Source organism: Rattus norvegicus, chromosome 1, assembly GCF_021556685.1.
Source record: "Rattus norvegicus strain SHRSP/BbbUtx chromosome 1, alternate assembly SHRSP_T2T, whole genome shotgun sequence".
Classification (NCBI taxonomy): domain Eukaryota; kingdom Metazoa; phylum Chordata; class Mammalia; order Rodentia; family Muridae; genus Rattus; species Rattus norvegicus.
Window position 1 is genome coordinate 96,621,289 of NC_141534.1, and position 18,748 is coordinate 96,640,036.

At 43.8% G+C, this 18,748-nt stretch overlaps 2 protein-coding genes and 1 pseudogene across 3 annotated transcripts; 2 read left to right on the forward strand and 1 right to left on the reverse strand.

Annotated features, from left to right (window-relative positions):
• Positions 1 to 6,471: 6,471 nt before the first annotated feature.
• Zfp146 (zinc finger protein 146) lies at positions 6,472 to 18,728 on the reverse strand. Of its 2 annotated transcripts, none has more exon segments than NM_001420070.1 (2): positions 6,472 to 9,343; positions 18,645 to 18,728. In NM_001420070.1, a coding segment is annotated over 1 exon segment (879 nt). In that variant the 5' UTR covers positions 8,581 to 9,343; positions 18,645 to 18,728; the 3' UTR covers positions 6,472 to 7,701.
• Ptma-ps5 (prothymosin alpha, pseudogene 5) lies at positions 11,301 to 11,721 on the forward strand (annotated as a pseudogene).
• On the forward strand, positions 11,869 to 18,166 carry LOC148007319 (uncharacterized). The gene is made up of 2 exons (XM_087606978.1): positions 11,869 to 11,976; positions 12,383 to 18,166. Exon 2 carries the CDS (start codon positions 13,758 to 13,760, stop codon positions 14,451 to 14,453), a length of 696 nt encoding a protein of 231 aa, XP_087463104.1. The 5' UTR covers positions 11,869 to 11,976; positions 12,383 to 13,757; the 3' UTR covers positions 14,454 to 18,166.
• Positions 18,729 to 18,748: the final 20 nt, after the last annotated feature.

Genomic DNA, 18,748 nt, shown 5'->3' on the forward strand with positions numbered 1-18,748 from the left:
GAAATAGTCATGGTCATTGCTGTTTTTGACTCTTCTGCCAGCTCTGCATATTTATTTACAAATGCTTCCAACTGGGCAGGATAGAGCAGACTTAACGCCAGCACTTGGACGGCAAAGACAGGAGGGTCACAAGGGTCACAGTTACAGAGCAGCTGACCTACATACCAGCTTTCAGGCCAGTTCAGACCTCATACATGAGCGAGACGTACGCAGAACAACAACAACAAAAAGGTATAACACATGTAGGAACAAGCTACAAAATGATTACCTGCATTACTTTCCATAAGAGAATAAAAGTGAACCTTGAGGCTCATTGCAGTCTATATTAGTAAGAGAAACTTGTTACTTTCCCTCTAAGTGCTTTTGCATACTCTTATATCTTAAGCATGTTTTATCATACATCCTGGTTTTTAACATTGTTTCACATTTTAAAGATGTGTCAGGGCATTCTTTTTAACATTCCATTTTAAGAATACATTTCAATCTTCTCTAATGGTGGATATGTTTAATGATATTGTCATAAAAATACCACTCTGCTCTGGTATATGCCTTTTGGTGTTTGTATATATGTATGCATTTCTGATTATTTAATACCAAACACTGGAATTTTTCTTCCCAATATATAGGCCTTTTTAGTTATGGGACATTTTGCAATGTATATCAGACCTTTCCCAAAATGATTTCATTCTTTTTTTTTTTTTTTTCCGGTTCTTTTTTTCGGAGCTGGGGACTGAACCCAGGGCCTTGCGCTTCCTAGGCAAGCGCTCTACCACTGAGCTAAATCCCCAACCCCAAATGATTTCATTCTTAAGAGAGCTAAATATAAATCAATGTGAATCAAACCAAATCCAAACAGAAAAAAAATATTTTTGAGACAAAAAAAGAAATCTCATTACATGGTGCTGGCTGCCCTGGAGCTCTGTAGATCAAGCTGGCCTCAAACTCAGATCTGCCTGTCTCTGCCTCCCGAGTGCCGGGATTAAGAGTATATAGATCACAGGTTAAGAACACTGGGCTGCTCTTCAGAAGTCTTCAATTCCCAGCAACTGCATGGTGGCTTATAACCATCTGTCATGTTTGGTGCTGTCTTCTGGCCTGTAGGCACACATGCAGGCAGAACTCTAAATACATAATAAATCTTTACCAAAAAAAAAAAAAAAAGAGTGTATCCGTATGCCTAGCTCCAAACAGAATTCATTAACATCCATTCAAACTGGAAAATGTTCCATCCCAGCTCCCTCCCCTCCATCCCTTCCCCCACCCCCCACTTCCCCTCAGAAAATAGTAGTGCCACTGACACTGTCCAAAACGACATGTGTTCAGCTTCGGCTGCACCGCAGATTTATTGAGCTGGGGTATAAAAAAGCTACATCCCTGATTTTTTGCTACCTTAGGCAAATGAGGCATCTGACTACACATCACAGCCCTGTTCTGTCTTCCGGGCTTCTTCAGTCCCTTTTTTTTTTTTTTTTTTGGTTCTTTTTTTCGGAGCTGGGGACCGAAAGCAGGGCCTTGCGTTTCCTAGGTAAGCGCTCTACCACTGAGCTAAATCCCCAGCCCCCTCTTCAGTCCCTTTTAGCACATATCAAGGCGCTGGGCTCTTCTGGCCCAAAATTTCCAGACTGTTCCAGCACAGCTGCCTCCCTCCAACTCTGTAGCTACTTTGTTTTCTTAAAAGCAGCCCCGACCCCACCCCTTCGGTGTCTCTCTCTGCTCCAGCATCTTTGGGCATTCCCAATCATATCTGGCTGCTCTCGCTCTACCCTGAGAGACTTGACAGTTTCATATTTTCAGTAAACTTTCCTTCTTTATATCCATGGAGTGATGCATGAGTGGCTTCACCATACCTTCTTGTCGAGATAACATTTGCTGAAAATAAACTTTACAGGTGAGTCATGGTGGCACAAGCCTGAGGTTCCAAAAGTTGAGAAGTTGATGCAAAAGACTGCCCTGAGCTGGCCAGTTACATAGTAGCTTGGTTTTGAGGCCCAGCTCAGAGGCTATTTTTGGTCTATGTAAATGCATAGTTTTGTTCAAGACCAGCATGGTCTTCAGAGTGAGTTCTAGAACAGTCAGGGCTATTCAAGAAAACCCTGTCTCAAACAAAACAAGAAAAAGTAAAAAACAAAAAGATGAAAAGATTTACAGTATTGTCTAGTTGTTTACAATTTCAAAAACAAAATCTGTGTCAGAACCTAACAATGAAAACTGCCTTGCAGATTTATACTTTCTAGTGAATTTAACTGTTTATATAATTGAATTAAACGCAGGTCTTCTAGGTGAAAGACGGTTTATGAATACAAAGTTACAAATCATAACAGCTTTGCCCATGAGACTGCAGTTATAGCAGGCTACACCAAGGCAAACCCTCTCTGCATTCCAACACACTTGGCTAAACGGTCCTGGGGACAGTGGAAATACATATCCTTGATCTTTTAAATTCAAGACAAAACTGTGAAAACATTGTAAGATTTCTGGGAAAGCCATACTTAGGTATATTTGGAACTCCATTTGCAGTTGACATTTATGTTACCTGCCAGTTTTCAAGTGTGACAGCCGCAACCTGACACTTCTCCTTAAAATATTTTGTATCTCTTCCCTCCTTACCTGAATGGAAGGAAATGTGTATGTGTGTGCCCATTCTTTCCTGAGTGTATATAGAGGCCTGATAGCCGTGAATGCTATATACATAGTTTTATCAGGATTGTTCCCAGAGCCTGGGCTGGCCAGTGAGCACTGAAATCCTGCCACCTTGACCTCCCAGTGTTGGGATCAGAAGTGTGTTCTACCACAAGCAGGCTTTTCTGTGAGTTCTGGGGATCTGGTCGCCAGGCTCGCACAGCTAACCTTTACCCTCCAGGCCAAACCAGAAATGGATATATTACACAAATGATATCAAATAGCCCACTAAACTTACATTCTCTTACAAATACTTTCTCCAATTATATCCGTATATATGTACATATACATGTACCAGTGTCTGCAACGGTCAAAGGCCTTTGACTTCCCTGGAGCTATAGTTAGAGGAGGCTGTGAGCTCCCAATGTGGGTGCCCAATATGGAGGCAGGTAACCAACCTCCATCCCGACTTCTGGAAGAGCAAAGCACTTTCTTTCTTTCTTTCTTTCTTTCTTTCTTTCTTTCTTTATTTCTTTATTTATTTATTTGGAGCTGGGGACCGAACCCAGGGCCTTGCGCTTGCTAGAGCAAAGCACTCTTTATTTATTTATTTATTTATTTATTTATTTATTTATTTATTTATTTATTTGGAGCTGGGGACCGAACCCAGGGCCTTGCGCTTGCTAGGCAAGCATTCTACCACTGAGCTAAATCCCCAACCCCTGAGCAAAGCACTCTTAACCACCCAGCAATCCTACCACTGCTTTCTCTACCAGCAACTGCACACGAGGATCCTGTCCAACAATTTAAAAAGATTCTGTTTCTCTAGACCCAGTGACAGGCCACTGTTGGGAGATCACAGGCCTTGACAGGAAAGCCACTGTTGTTTTGTTGATGGACATGTGTCTGTCAAATACCCATACCGCTATCAGCTGTGGTCTGAGAAGCCTCTTTCTACAATAGTGCTGACTTCAGAGACTTAATAACTACTCGAAAATCTTAGACCAAATGCTGAATGCAAGATTCAGGGAGTGTTGTGTAACAGGGAGAACGTATGAGTTAAATTCCTACCCAATTCTATACTCGGCTCACCTCATCCACACAGAATCAACTGCTGGCCAGAGAACCAGCAAGACGGCTTAGCAAGCACCAGTTCTGGGTGCTAAGCAGGAAGCTCTCAATTCCCAGAGACCCATACGGTGGCAGGTAAGACCCCACCCCTCCAAGTTGTCCTCTAATCTCTACAAGGGCCATGTGTCCATACACATGCACACGAATGGTAAATGTGCTTTTAAATGTGTTTTTTTTTCTTCCCCCAATTTGGGGGGAGGCTGAAGAGACAGCTAAGCAGTCAAAGTGCCAATGTAGACCGTTCCCAGCTGCCGAAAACTCCAGCTCAATGTCTTCCCAACTCTCTGGGCACATGCACACAGAGGCACATTTCTACCAGACATATACACACAATACATGTGTAATTAGGAAATTTCAAAAAGTATTAAATTGTAGTGGCCGGAAGAAACACAGTCATGCAAACTCAGTGGCAGGTGTGAGATCACATGACCTTTCATAATAACCCCATGTCACCCAAGTGGCACATCACATATACATCCTCCAAACCCTGTCCCAACCCTGTTCCCTCGCTGTCTTCCTGATTCATGTCCAGTAGATCATGTCTTAGCCAAACATTTAAGTCCAAACTTCATGCTGGGTCACCTCTAGGCTTCTAGCAAAGTATTTCTCTTATCTTTTTTTTTTTTTTTTTTCCGGAGCTGAGGACCGAACCCAGGGCCTTGCACTTGCTAGGCAAGTGCTCTACCACTGAGCTAAATCCCCAACCCCCTTCTCTTATCTTTAATATCAATTTATATTTTTAAAAAGTATGTGTGTCTGTGTGTGGACATTTGCAACTTGGGTATAGACACCAGAAGAGGGCATTGGAGGCCGCATTAACATTTAGTCGCGTGCTGATCAGCTGATATGCAGTGTTTCATCCTTCCATTTTAACAGACACTTTCTTTTGCCAAGTCTTGGTGGGGTCAGTGCCTCAGACCTTCTGGGCCTTCCTGAAGGTTTTAAAATTCATCTTTCATTACAATGTTGATTTGCCTGATTCGGGTCCTCTTCAGGAGCCTTAACTAGGCCAGAGCCTTCCCATCTTGAATTCACTTTTTCAACAGCTGCAAATGTTTCCTGAACAGTGACTGTGTAATATACAGCCAAACACTGCTTAAGACTTACATACTCGGGGCTGGGGATTTAGCTCAGTGGTAGAGCGCTTACCTAGGAAGCACAAGGCCCTGGGTTCGGTCCCCAGCTCCGAAAAAAAGAACCAAAAAAAAAAAAAAAAAAAAGACTTACATACTCAACCAGGCCTTTGGATTGAGGTACCGGAGACAGAAAAGGTGACACTGGGCACTCATCTTCTGAGTCCATCTAAGTAGCACTGGTATCCTGGAACTTGCTATGTAGACCACGATGGCCTTGAACACACTTTTCAGCTCTTCGACAGTGTAATCATACAGCTATGATTACACATTTTTGTCCTCTTGGTTTCTCTGCAAACTATAAATCTCCAGCCTCTTTAACACTGGAGACACCCGCTTCTTCCTCACGCACTCACACAGCACAATGGACCACCTTTTTTACAATATGCTTGCCTGAACCTCTTCCCGGCCTCTAGTTTCAACTTAATCTCAGACGAGAGCCTCAAAGTTCTTACCAGGGCAATGATTCCTTTTGGATTCTTAGTTTTGTTGATAAAATTATTTAGAAACCAGACAAGTGAGGTAGCTCAGCAGGTAAAGGCCTTTGCCACGAGTCTTGGTGGCTTAAATTGGATCTCTAGGATCTCCCGTGGTGGAGTAGAACCAATCCGCACAAGTTGTCCTCTGACAAGGTCAGCTCCACCTAAGACCTCGTGTGCTGGTCAGGGACTCTGCCGCAGTTCCTCAGTACTACACTCACTTCCTCGGTACTACACTCACTTCCTCAGTACTACACTCACTTCCTCAGTACTACACTCACTTCCTCAGTACTACACTCACTTCCTCAGTACTACACTCACTTCCTCAGTACTACACTCACTTCCTGGGTACTACACTCACTTCCTGGGTACTACACTCACTTCCTGGGTACTACACTCACTTCCTGGGTACTACACTCACTTCCTGGGTACTACACTCACTTCCTCAGTACTACACTCACTTCCTCAGTACTACACTCACTTCCACAGTACTACACTCACTTCCACAGTACTACACTCACTTCCTGGGTACTACACTCACTTTCTCAGTACTACACTCACTTCCCCGGTACTACACTCACTGCAGGTAGACGCGGAGAACTGAACTCAAGACGTCCCCCTCACCTGACACCCACCACACCAACTCCCACCACAAAATGTAAAAAGCTCCAACAGCTATGCCTGGCTGAGGAGGCTGAGACAGGAAGACCCCTAGGGCCTGCTGTCAGTCAGGCATAGTTCCAGGTCGGTGAGATGTGCAGAGCCCAAGCAACACTATATGAGGTTGTGTTCTGGCTTCCATAATACACACATCTGCATGTAATCACACACACACACACACACACACACACAACTTAATATTCTATAACAAATCACATCATAATGAAATACTAATTTTAAAAATCTTCAGGAAGGCCTGCCTTGGGAAAAGGAAACAGCGTCTGTAAAAAACGGGGGAAGAGTGAAACACTGCATGTCAACTGATCCCCATGCAACTGAACTTTAAGCTCTTTAAAGTTCCTACATTTACACGATCTTGCAAAATATTAGAACTATAAGAACGAGACCATATGCAACATAGTATAAAATAAAGTTGAAAGATTTAAGAATATGCTGTCATTTTAAACTTTAATAAAATAGATAATTTCATTACACAGAGTGCCAAGTCCATCCACTCACTGTCATGTTAAAGTTTTAGAAATATCTCTATAAAAGCTCAGTATTTGATTGGGAATTAAACAACTATAACAGCTCTACAGGTGCAGAGTTCCCACCATTACCTCCATTCTTATTTTGAAAAATACAGAAAAGTACAAAAAATAAGACATGATATTCATATAACACAACTGAAAATTAGCCAATATCTTCATATATTTACCTGCGTCTTTAAGAGAATGAATGCTTGTATGAAAGCTGAAGCCTGCCCTCCCCCTCCCGCTTCCCTTCCTCACTCTCAGCAGTTGGTCCGCATCCTTCTGATGCATCTCATTTACATACATGTGCATATATGCCGTGACAGGAGCTCAGAGGAGGAGATTTAACTTGGGAGTCACTGTACTGTATGCATCCTCCTGTAAACTGAGTCTCCCCACAGCACTTTCCGTCCCTCCAGTCACTCACACCCCATCTCCTGCACCTGCCAATGTCTGCGAAGGAGTCCCGAGTGCTTCCTCATCCAGGCCAAACCGGCAGTTGAGTGCTAACACTGGGCTGCTCTAAACTAAAGTCATGGTAAATTTCCTGGTGCCTCACCTCCGGAGCATAAATACTCATGAGACTTCCCAAGTATTTTCAAATGTTACAAGGAATGTTTTCCCTCTCCAAAGTCAACCTTGTATGATGTACAGCATTTCTATATTTCTACTTTCAATATCCATATATTTTACTTTTACTATCAGGTTATAGTTTGTGGTGTGCAGGTTTGCTCCTCAGAGAATAATTTACCTCCAAACATAGTCTTGGTGTTCAGCTGAAGCAATTATTTTCATATTCTAAGTCCTGGTAAATGTAGTTAGCATTCTCTAATGTCTGTCCTCACTAACTGTGAAGACCTGCAGATCTACGCTGACAGCCGTCAGCAGGACCTGTTTGCCAGTCTCCATTGTAGACGACCGTGTTCACGGTTCAGCACTGCTTTTCTTTTCTGCTGCTTTGCCGAGTGCAGGCTTTTGATCACACACACTTCTTTCCCTTCAGTAGGAGTTCTCCGGTGTTCACAGCATCGTACATTAAATGTTTGGCTAATTTATGGTGCTCAGCCTCAGAATGACCAAATGATGTACCATGAGGTGTAGACTGCTAACGAACACTTCCCCGTACTGAAGACATTCACAGAGCGTTTAGTGAGTATGGATTTTCTGGTGTCTGATGTGATGGGACTTCTGGCTGAAGGCCTTCCCACACTCACTGCACTGATAAGGCTTCTTACCTGTGTGGATTCTCAGATGCAGGGCCAGGGTTGAGAACTGAGAAAAGGCCTTCCCACATTCATTGCAGCCATAGGGTTTCTCACCCGTGTGGCTCCTCACATGCACGGTTAGAGATGAACTCTGAGAGAAGGCTTTCCCACATACATTGCATTCGTACGGCTTATCGCCTGAATGAATTCTCACGTGCACAATGAGTGACGTTCGCTGAGAGAAGGCCTTTCCGCACTCATTGCACTCATACGGTTTCTCTCCGGTGTGGATGTTCTGATGCTTTATCAGGTACTTCTTCTGGCCGAACGCTGTTCCACACTCACTACACTTAAAGGGTTTCTCACCAATATGAATCTTCTCGTGCTCAGTAAGATTTGATTTGCCGCTAAAGGTTTTCCCACACTCCTTACATATGAAGGGCTTCTCTCCCGTGTGAGTTCTCTGATGTCTGATGAGGTTTGACTTCTGAATGAAAGCTTTCCCACAGTCTTTGCACTCAAAAGGCTTCTCTCCAGTGTGAATCTTCTGATGGGTAAGCAAGTTTTCCTTCTGGCTAAAGGATTTCCCACAATCATTACACTCGAAGAGCTTCTCTCCGGTGTGAGTGTTCTGATGCTTAATGACATACTGCTTCTGGCTAAAGGCTTTCCCACACTCGTTACATTCAAAAGGCTTCTCTCTATTATGAAAATGCTCGTGCTCTGTAAGATTCGACTTGTGGCTAAAGAGTTTTCCACATACCTTACAGGCAAAGGGGCTTCCCCCACTTAAAATCCTCTGCTGACTGAGGTGTGACATCTGAATAGAAGCTTTATCACATTCACAGCGTTTATCTCCAATACGAAAGTTTGGATGAAGGAGGGTTTGCTCCTGACTGAGGATGTCTCCACATTTCTTACAGTTCTAAGGCTTCTCTCTGGGTCTGACTATTCATTCAAATGCGGAGCAGGGGAGAAAGTTTAAGAGAACTTTATTGGTATAAACCTTTCTTCCAAGGGTAAGTTTTACTAATAGTCAATGGTGTTTTTGCAAAGTTCACTTGTTTTCCTCCAGCAAGGCTGAGAAAGCCGTCATCTAGCTAAAGGCTTTTCAATATTTCTTAGAGACACAGGGCTTCCTCTCAGCATGACTTCTCTGTCCAGGGCGGAGGACACTTAGGCAAATGCTTCCCTTAGGTAAATGCTTCCGGCCTTCAGGAAACTCAGAGGCTTTCCTCTGGTCTGTGCAGTCCACTAACAAAGTGCAGGCATCTCCACGCTGCTCTCTTATAAGAGGCTCCTACCAGCAGGAGGTCGTCATAGAGGATTCCCAAACCATATGTAGCAGAGGATTCATCCCATACAACTCTCTGTTTAAATCTAAATTATGTTTCAAGCGCAAAGCTTTAAGCTTTAAAAAATGTTTCGCCTTTTAAAACTTGATGTCTGTTCCGAAAGAAAAGAAATGAAGTCTGTGAGCACAGGAAGCAGTGTTCCAATTCTTGCCTTCCACTCTCCTTGGTGGATAAACTGCTGTCCCAGTGTCGGCGTTGCTCTATGTGCTTGGCATTCCTCAGCCGCTTCTACAACAGATCACGAAGAACCATTTAAAGGAACATGGCTGAAATACAGTAAGCACTCAACAAACACTACCATTAATATTACTTAAATATTCCCTGCTACCTGAGGACTCGCTTTCATAGTATTAGAATGTGTTGTGGGCTGGAGAGATGGCTCAGCGGTTAAGAGCGTCCGACCGCTCTTCCAGAGGTCATGAGTTCAATTCCCAGCAACCACATGGTGGCTCACAACCATCTGTAAAGAGATCTGATGCCCTCTTCTGGTGTATCTGAAGACAGCTACAGTGTACTTATATATAATAAATAAATAAATCTAAAAAAAAAAAAAAAAAAAAGAAAAGAATGTGTTGTACAAGTTTCCTAGAGAGGGAAGCAACCAGCATGACACCTATGAAGCATAGCAGCAGCACATGCGAGCTCTGAGGGCGCACGCATACCTTGGTGGTGACCATCAGCTGTCTAATTGCACTTAAGGCATGCGCAACAGGAGGGAAATCATGTCTGGTCCGGGAAACCTAGGCCACTACCTGGGGCTAGTGAGGTTATGGACCTAAAAGGAATCCATACCACTGCCACCTTACTAAACCAGCCCAATTTCTAACTACACCTTAAATACGTGTATATATCCTTATATCCAGTTAATTGTGGCTCTCACCCCTCATCGAAAAAGCTTCTCTTTACAATAGATGGAGGCCATGACAGGAAAGCACATCTGGTCAAAATGCAGAGCACAACTGACTGGGGTGCCCAGCCCTGACAGGCACAGCACATGCACCTAAGGCTTCGGGAATGTCAGAGAAGACGGGGTGGAAAGACAGTAAGAACTAGAGGAGACTGTGTCTTCTCGAACTGACAGGGAAGCTTTGCCTTTGATACTCAACAACAGGGCTGCCTAAACAGGACATGAGCAGGTCCAACACCAACAGACACAACATCAAAGGGAGACATCTTCAGGCCCCACACAGAAACAAAGAACTATCAGCAGCAACTAAGGAATGCTGAGAAGAGAAAGAACAGGCTTCCTCAGAGATAAGCCCTCTCATTGGTTATCCAGTTCCAATTAGTCATGCCTGAAATCATATACATACCCGTAATACTAAATGAACTGAGCACATACATATATACATTTTAAGAGAGGCCATGAATCTGAAAGGAGCAGAGGAGAGGAAATGAAAGGGCTCAAGGAAAGGGAGAATTATGCAATTACACTTTAATTCCAAATATATGTATTATACAGCATATCATTCATATATATATACATATATACATATATATCTCCATCCCACTATGAGGAATGTATGTATGTGTGTATGTATATACATTTAACAACTTGTGTTCTTAAGCTTGGTGACAAGTGCCTTTACATATATATGTATACATACATATATACATATATGTGCATGTGTGTGTCAGATTAGACTTCCAAGTCAGCAGGGCTATATGAAACTGTTTCCAAAACAGGCAATGGAGAGGGTAAGGACTAGAGTTGAGCCATGATGCACACCTTTAGCCCCAGCACGGTGGGGGACACAGGTAAGTGGAGTTCAAGGCCAGCCAGCTCCACAGAGAAACCCTGTGTGTGTGTTGGGGGCAGGGGAGAGAACTGAACTGATGATAAAAGGCAGATGACATAGATTATATTATAAGTGCTCAAGAACAGGATCTTTTTATTCAAAATGGATTTTACCTGGCACTTGCCATTTGCTGGTAGAAGTTTAATAACAAAACCATAGTATATACCAAGGAAATACAGCAGTGGAGTTAAAAAAAAAAAAAATCTCAAACTGGCTGCTCTGAAAAGCCATCTTTGCATTGTTCCTGGGTCGTGCTCCGCGCTCACTGCAGCTACCTTTGCCGCCCACCACCTCCTCCAACGCGGACTCCGGCAGCTTTCTCACCAAAGTCCTCAAAACTTGACTAACTCCTTATTCACAGCATCGGACCACCAGCCTGCGCCACCATGTCAGACGCGGCAGTGGACAGCAGCTCCGAGATCACCAAGGACTTGAAGGAGAAGAAGTAAGCTGTGGAGGAGGAGAGAGTGGAAGAGACGCGCCTGCCCATGGGAACGCTCAAAATGAGGAAAATGGGGAGCAGGAGGCTGACAGTGAGGTAGATGAAGAAGAGGAAGAAGGTGGGGAGGAGGAGGAGAAAGAGGAAGAAGGTGATGGTGAGGAAGAGGACGGAGATGAAGGTGAGGAAGCTGAGGCTCTTACAGGCAAGCAGGTAGCTGAGATGATGAGAACGATGATATTGACAACAAGGAGCAGAAGGCTGATGAGGATGACCAGACAGCAAAAGGAAAAGCTAACCCTACGCACCGGGACCCACTCACCCTCCACTTCCCGTCTCATAATTTAAACATGATCGCCTTCCAGTAGAGAAGCAGGCCCCGCCCACCCACAGCAGGCCCCGCCCACCCACAGATGACGTGCGCTCCCCACCACCCCACCAAAACCACATGAATTGGCAACATGGGAGGAGAAAAGAACCAGAACTTCCCAGGTTTTTCCTTCCTTTTTTTTCTTAAAAATACTTTAAAAGGGAGAATGTGTTTGTATTTTGTATTTACATTTTGTTTTTGTACATATAGTTAGGGGTCAGCCACTTTTTTTTTCTTTTTCTTTTTTTCGGAGCTGGGGACCGAACCCAGGGCCTTGTGCTTGCTAGGCAAGCGCTCTACCACTGAGCTAAATCCCCAACCCCCCCCTCCCCCGTCAGCCATTTTTAATGATAATGGGTGACCAAACCAGCCTTCAGAGAGTTTTCTGTCCTACTTCAGACTTTACTTGTGGTGTGACCATGTTCATTATACTCTCAAAGGAGGAGAAAAACCTTGTAAAACAAAAACAAAAACAAAAACAACAAAAAACAATCTTATTCCAGTAACTTTTTTGGGTATGTACCTAGCTGTACTATTAGTTGGTTTGTATGAGATGGTTAAAAAGGTCAAAGATAAAAAGATTTTTTTTGGGTTGGGGATTTAGCTCAGTGGTAGAGCGCTTGCCTAGAAAGCACAAGGTCCTGGGTTCGGTCCTCAGCTCTGGGGAAAAACAAAAAAAAAAACAAAAAAAAAAAAAAAACAAAAAAAAAAGATTTTTTTTCCTTTTTTTGTCTATGAAATTGCTGTTTTGTTTTGGGTTTTTTTGGTCAGTTTGATGTATGTGTGAAACAATGTCCAACAATAAATATTTTGCTGAGTTGTTCTAACAAAAAAATTCTCAAAATAATAAAAATGGGGGTGGATATAAAACTGATTAAAGAAAATACTCAAAGAACAAAAACTATATTTTTCGCTTTTTATTTTTTATTCTGAGACACGGTCTTGGCTATGTAGTTATGACTGATGCAGGACTCTCTGTGTAGACCACAGTGGTCTTCAAGTTACAAGGATACTCTTGCCTTTGCCTCACATTCTGGCATATAGGATGTGTCATCACAACCAGCATTTTTTGGAAGGGGAGAGGAAGCAGATCCTTAGTAGCCAGGCTTGACCTCAGTCGTGCTATGTAGCTGGGGCTGACCCTGACCTCTGGGTCCCTCTGCCCTTGCCTTCCCAATCCAGGTGCCCAACACTGTATCTAGCTTGAAAGGGCCTATTTGTCAACTGATCAATCAGTGAGCTCAACACATAATAGCTTGTGACTGTGCTCTTTTTAAAAGAGTTATATTTGGGATCTGTTGACAAAGTGTCTCATGGGCTGGACTTGAACTCCTGATTCTCTGGCTTCTATGACATTTTTCACAATCATGTAACATGCTGTCATTGAATAAACTAAAACTCAAAATGACATGAAATAACCAAGAAAGGATGCAGGCTGGTGAGATGGGTCAGTGGGTAAAGGGACCTGCAGCCAAACCTGATGACCTGAGTTTGTTCCCATGGACCCACACTGTAGTGGGAGAGAACCAGCTCCATCAAATTGTCCCCTGACCTCCATATGCATGCTGTGGTGCACACAATTGCACAATCACACACAGAACAGCAGAACACATACTAGAGGACTGAAGTGACAGCTCAGCAGTTGAGAGCAATTGTTGCTCTTGCAAATGCTGGAGGAGGTGTGTCACTGGGGGTGGACTGAGGCCCAGTGTGTGTGTGTGTGTGTGTGTGTGTGTGTGTGTGTGTATACACGCATCTCTCTCTCTCTCTCTGCCTACATCTTGTGAATAAGATATAGCTCTGAGCTTCAGCTCCAGCACCGGGCCTGCCTGTGGACACACTCCCCACCATGATGGTCATAGACTCACACTGTGAAACTATAAGCAAGCCTCCAAGTAAATCCTTCTTTAGTGAGCTGCCTTGGTCATGGCATCTCTTCGAAGCAATAGAAATGTAACTACGACACACATCATAATCCACACAGGACAAGAAAAGCCTGTATCTTGCCTAATATAAAAGCACAGGTGGCTACTGATGTGGCTCAATAATAGTGTGTGGCCTAGCGGCTCTATACAGTCAATCCCTACCATCATCACCATCATCACCACCACCACTACCATCATCATCATCACCACCATCACCACCATCATCACCACCACCATCATCACCACCATCATCACCACCACCATCACCACCACCACCACCATCATCACCACCATCACTACCATCATCACCACCACCATCACTACCATCATCACCACCACCATCACTACCATCATCATCACCACCACCATCATCACCACCACCACCATCACCATCATCACCACCACTACCATCACCATCACCACCACCACCATCATCACCACCACCACCACCATCATCACCACCATCATCACCACCACCACTACCATCATCATTATCACCACCATCACCACCATCATCACCACCACCATCATCATCACCACCACCACCATCACCACCACCATCACCACTACCATCATCACCATCACCACCACCATCACTACCATCATCACCACCACCACTACCATCATCATTATCACCACCATCACCACCATCATCACCACCACTACCATCACCACCACCATCATCACCACTACCATCATCACCATCATCATCACCACCACCATCATCACCACCACCATCATCACCACCACTACCATCACCATCACCACCATCATCACCATCATCACCACCATCAATGGCATATAGGAGCTATTTATATTAAATTCTAAATAAACACAAGGGTGTCCCCATATCAATATTATGACACAGTAATCTATGCTAAAAAAGTAAAAAACTGAAAAGCTTCATACATTCTAATAACTATAACTACATTCACTGTAGCACTCAGAAGGAAAAATGAGATAAATATTGCAAGATGTTTGTTGAATACTTAAAACCTGTATGATCTAGAGCCTGAAGCAGGAAGAGGATAAGTTCAGAGTTGCCTGGGATATATTTATTGAGACTGTCTCAAATAACAACAATAACAATAATAGAATAAAACCTCTATGAAAGCACTGAGAGCTGCTGAGATGGCCCGCTGTGCAAGCCTGACAACGTGCGGTCAGAATGTAAGGGGAGGCCCAATCTTACAGAGCTGTCTTCTGACACTCCTCACACATGCACCCGCGCACCTTGGCGCCCACCTATGCACCCTGCACTCACAATAATGTTAGGGTTTTTTGATGTAAGCTTTTAAGGCTCCAAATACTATCTAAACAAAGCATGTGCTCATGGACAGATGTTGCTGACATTATAAAAATGCTGCTTTCCTCTAAATCATTTTATAAATTTAATACCATTGCAATAGAAAGCATTAGGGGAACATTCTCCCTCCCACAAAACCCGACAAGCCAATCCTACAATTTATATGGAAAAAAAAAAAAGAAAGAAAGAAAGAGAAAGAAAGAAGACAGTGAGAAAGAGAAAAGCTAAGTCTATAATCCTAGCTACTCATGGTCCGAAGCAGGAAGAGCCTGAGAGTGTCAGCACGCCATGATCATTACCTGAATGCTGGAGATCTGAAGAAGGCCCTCATGCCAGCATGGCAGGCACTTTACTGAAGTGAACCAGCTATCCAGACCCCCCCACCCATAGTTCTATGCTAATAACAAGGAGCCGACCTTAAGGCCTGAATATACATAACATTCCCTGGGAATCTTAAATCAGACTGTTAACTTGTTTACGGAGAAGCTATCCTAAGTTCCTGTGGCCCTGTGAGGGGATTTTATTTTATCGTCTGTAACCCCACCAGGTACACCTCAATACCCTGTGATGTTCCTCAGCGGCCCTCTGAAGACACTAGCCCCAATTCTGAGGTAGTCCACGTGACTCCTGCAGGGACAGTAGTGTCACTCTTCTCTGACAAGCCCACGCACGCACGTGCTTTGGGATGTGCCTCCTTCCTGTGTGCCCTCAGTCCTCCTTAACCCTTATGGCTTTAAATCCGTGTGCCTTGAGGATGAGGACGTGTGCCTCAGCCAGAAGACTGCTTGCCTAGCGTTCAGGAAGATCTGGTTCAATCACCCCTGTAATTCTGCAGCTCTGGGGGTAGAGACAGATCAGCCCCAGCTACTACGCACCCAGCTCAAAGTCATCAAATAATACCCTGCCCCTAAAATGTTTAATAAACTCCAAGGCAAGATGGCTCCTCTGGTAGAGGTGAGTACTGGAACACTGAGAACCCGCCCCTTCTAGTTGTCCTGACTGCCATATGCAGGTGCGTCTGTCACTCAAGAGAGCACACATGAAAGGGAAGGGAGAGATGTAATTAAAATACAATCTCAAAGACAGCAGAATATTTTTAAGTTGAGTCATGGCTCCTAAACCGTTAAGGAACTCCTCAGGCTGCTGCAGGGGACTGTGGGGCTCCGCCTCTATACCTGCATCAGCTGACATGGTGAACCAGTTATGCTTCCTTTTAAGAAAACAGCCCAGGAAACGGGCGAAGACGGCTGAGCCTGGTGGCACAACCTGTAATCTAAGCACCCAGGAGGCAGAGGTGCAAGGATTGCAACAAGTTCAAGGCCAATCTGTGTGCAAAGGAAAGCCATACAGGGTAACTAGGATCAGAGAGTCAGCTGATCTCAGAACAAGATAAACTAGTGCAAGTGAAAATATGGTGAATCCACACTCGGCAGCTAAGTGTAATGGAGTAGTACAAAACCGGCAGCATAGCTGACTAGAGCATCCTGTAATTGGTGGACTGAGAATAGCCTTCATGGGCTCACGTATTTGAGTAACTGGTCCCCTGTTGGTAGAAGTAAATGGGAGGAATTTACCATTTACAGGGTATGGTCTTGTTAGAGGAGGTGTGCCACTACAGGAGGGTTTTGAGGTTTCAAGACACTGCTAGTGCCCAAACTTCCACAGGCTCAAACATAAATAATTAAGACACTGACTTTACAATATATACTACCCTCCTATGTCTACGTTATGATGTAAATAGAGTTACTGGCCTTTGGCCTGTTCTAGTATTCCCACTCCCACAGTAGTAGTTATTTTGAAAAGTTTAAGTATCTTTTGAGGGGTTCCACTCCCAATAGAATACAAAGATAGCTTATTCCTGACAAGTCTATATTCTGAACCTCGTTCTAATAAGTCTGAATCCTTTCAGTGTCTACATAAAGCTCCTTCCTCAATCTTTTGCACAACTGTGCGTTTTACTGGATAAGTTTACTATCATGGATCAACTAAACCATCCTCTAAATGGATGAGCATGAACTGTTTCTAATATTTTTCTAGGCTAAACTTTGCTGTCATAAGCAAACTTCTGCCTATACTGTTTAACTCAAATACACATTTGTAACATTAATTTCCGGAACTGTGGGCTAGGGATACAGCTTAGTGGAGAGCCAATACACAGCACTTTTAAACAACAAACTCTCATTCTACTTCCTGGTTGGTTTTTTTTTTTTTTTTTTGGGGGGGGGGTGTCTTTCTTTGTTTTGTTTCCGTTTTTCAAGACAGCCTCAGCTCCCAAATGCTGGGATTAAAGGAGTGTGTGTGTGTGTGTGTGTGTGCGCGTGTGTGTGCGTGTGTGCGTGTCCAACTTCAGTGCTATTTAAAATACTAGTTTTGGGGTTGGGGATTTGGCTCAGTGGTAGCGCGCTTGCCTAGCAAGCGCAAGGCCCTGGGTTCGGTCCCCAGCTCCGGAAAAAAAAAAAAAAAAACACTTAAAATACTAGTTTTGTTTTTACGATTTTTTTTTTACAATCAACCAGTGGCACCTATTCATAAATTTGAAGGCTACTGATTTGCAAATCTTAATTAGATACTGGATTGCTTAACTTTTCCCATTAAAAGAAGGACAAAGCTGACCATATCTTTAATGACTGCAACAGCAGGGAGAAGTAATGTTTTACATACGCCACACAATTCACACAGACTCATGAAGGAGTTATGCCATCTATGATTTAGCACAGTAGTCACTACATTTTCTTCAAAAAACGAGGAACATGAGCCAGCAAGATAGCTCAGGGTGCAAAGGTACTTGCTTCCAAGGCTGACAACCTGAACTCGCCCCAAAACCCACAGGGTGGAAGACAGAACAGATTCCAAAGGCCTTATTGTGTGCGTTGTGCCAAGCATGCTCACACAAATAAATGTAAATAAAATTATTTTAAATGAGGAATTGTGATTAACCTAAATCTAAATTAGATTCCTTAATCATGGGTTTTCAGTGAAATGACGCTATTCAAAATGAAACCCGAATTTGCCTAACAGCTCTATTAAAGTACCTCAAAAATCAGAAATAGAGTCTAAGACTGGCACCCCCGAGACCAACAATTCCAAACCAAATGTTTTTTTAACTAAGCATGTCAGAGTAACCTGTATTCTACTTCCACTCATAAGCAACCACGTTTTAGTATAAAGATCGTCTTTTAAAATCTAAACATGTCTATTAAGGCTTACTGCATCGTATCACAAAATCCAACTGCCTGGCAAATAAAACTCACCATCAATAAATACAGTTTTAAAATTATTTACTCCTTAGCTTCGCCCCACCTTTCAAGTATTCAAATAAAACGGATGCTCTTCGGGAAGATGGCCCCGTTGTAATTATCAGCACTTTGGACACGGGAACTACGGCGCAGACGTGATATTTTAACATGGGTCTCCAGACTGCCTCACACAATCCTCCACCCAGCCACCCACAATCCTCCACCCAGCTCCCCATCCACTCAATAATTCCAAATAGTGGGTCAAACTTTGCAGTCAAATTCGGTCTCAAATGCTCAAGCGTTCCTTAGAGGCCCCCACCTCCTCCCCTCACCAAGGCCCGATGCTCTTCAGCTCACTCCTTGACCCCCCGCGCTACACCACCAAGGATCGTAAACACTCCCCTCCAACCTCCCCGGCCCCACCGACCCAGGACGTCCAGATCCCACCTCCTACTTTGGCGCCACGTGGACCCGACCGCCGTGCTGACCCGCGGACAAAGACCAAAATGTCCACTCGCTGCCCTGCGTCTGCGCACTCAGGGAGCGAGAGAGCACTCC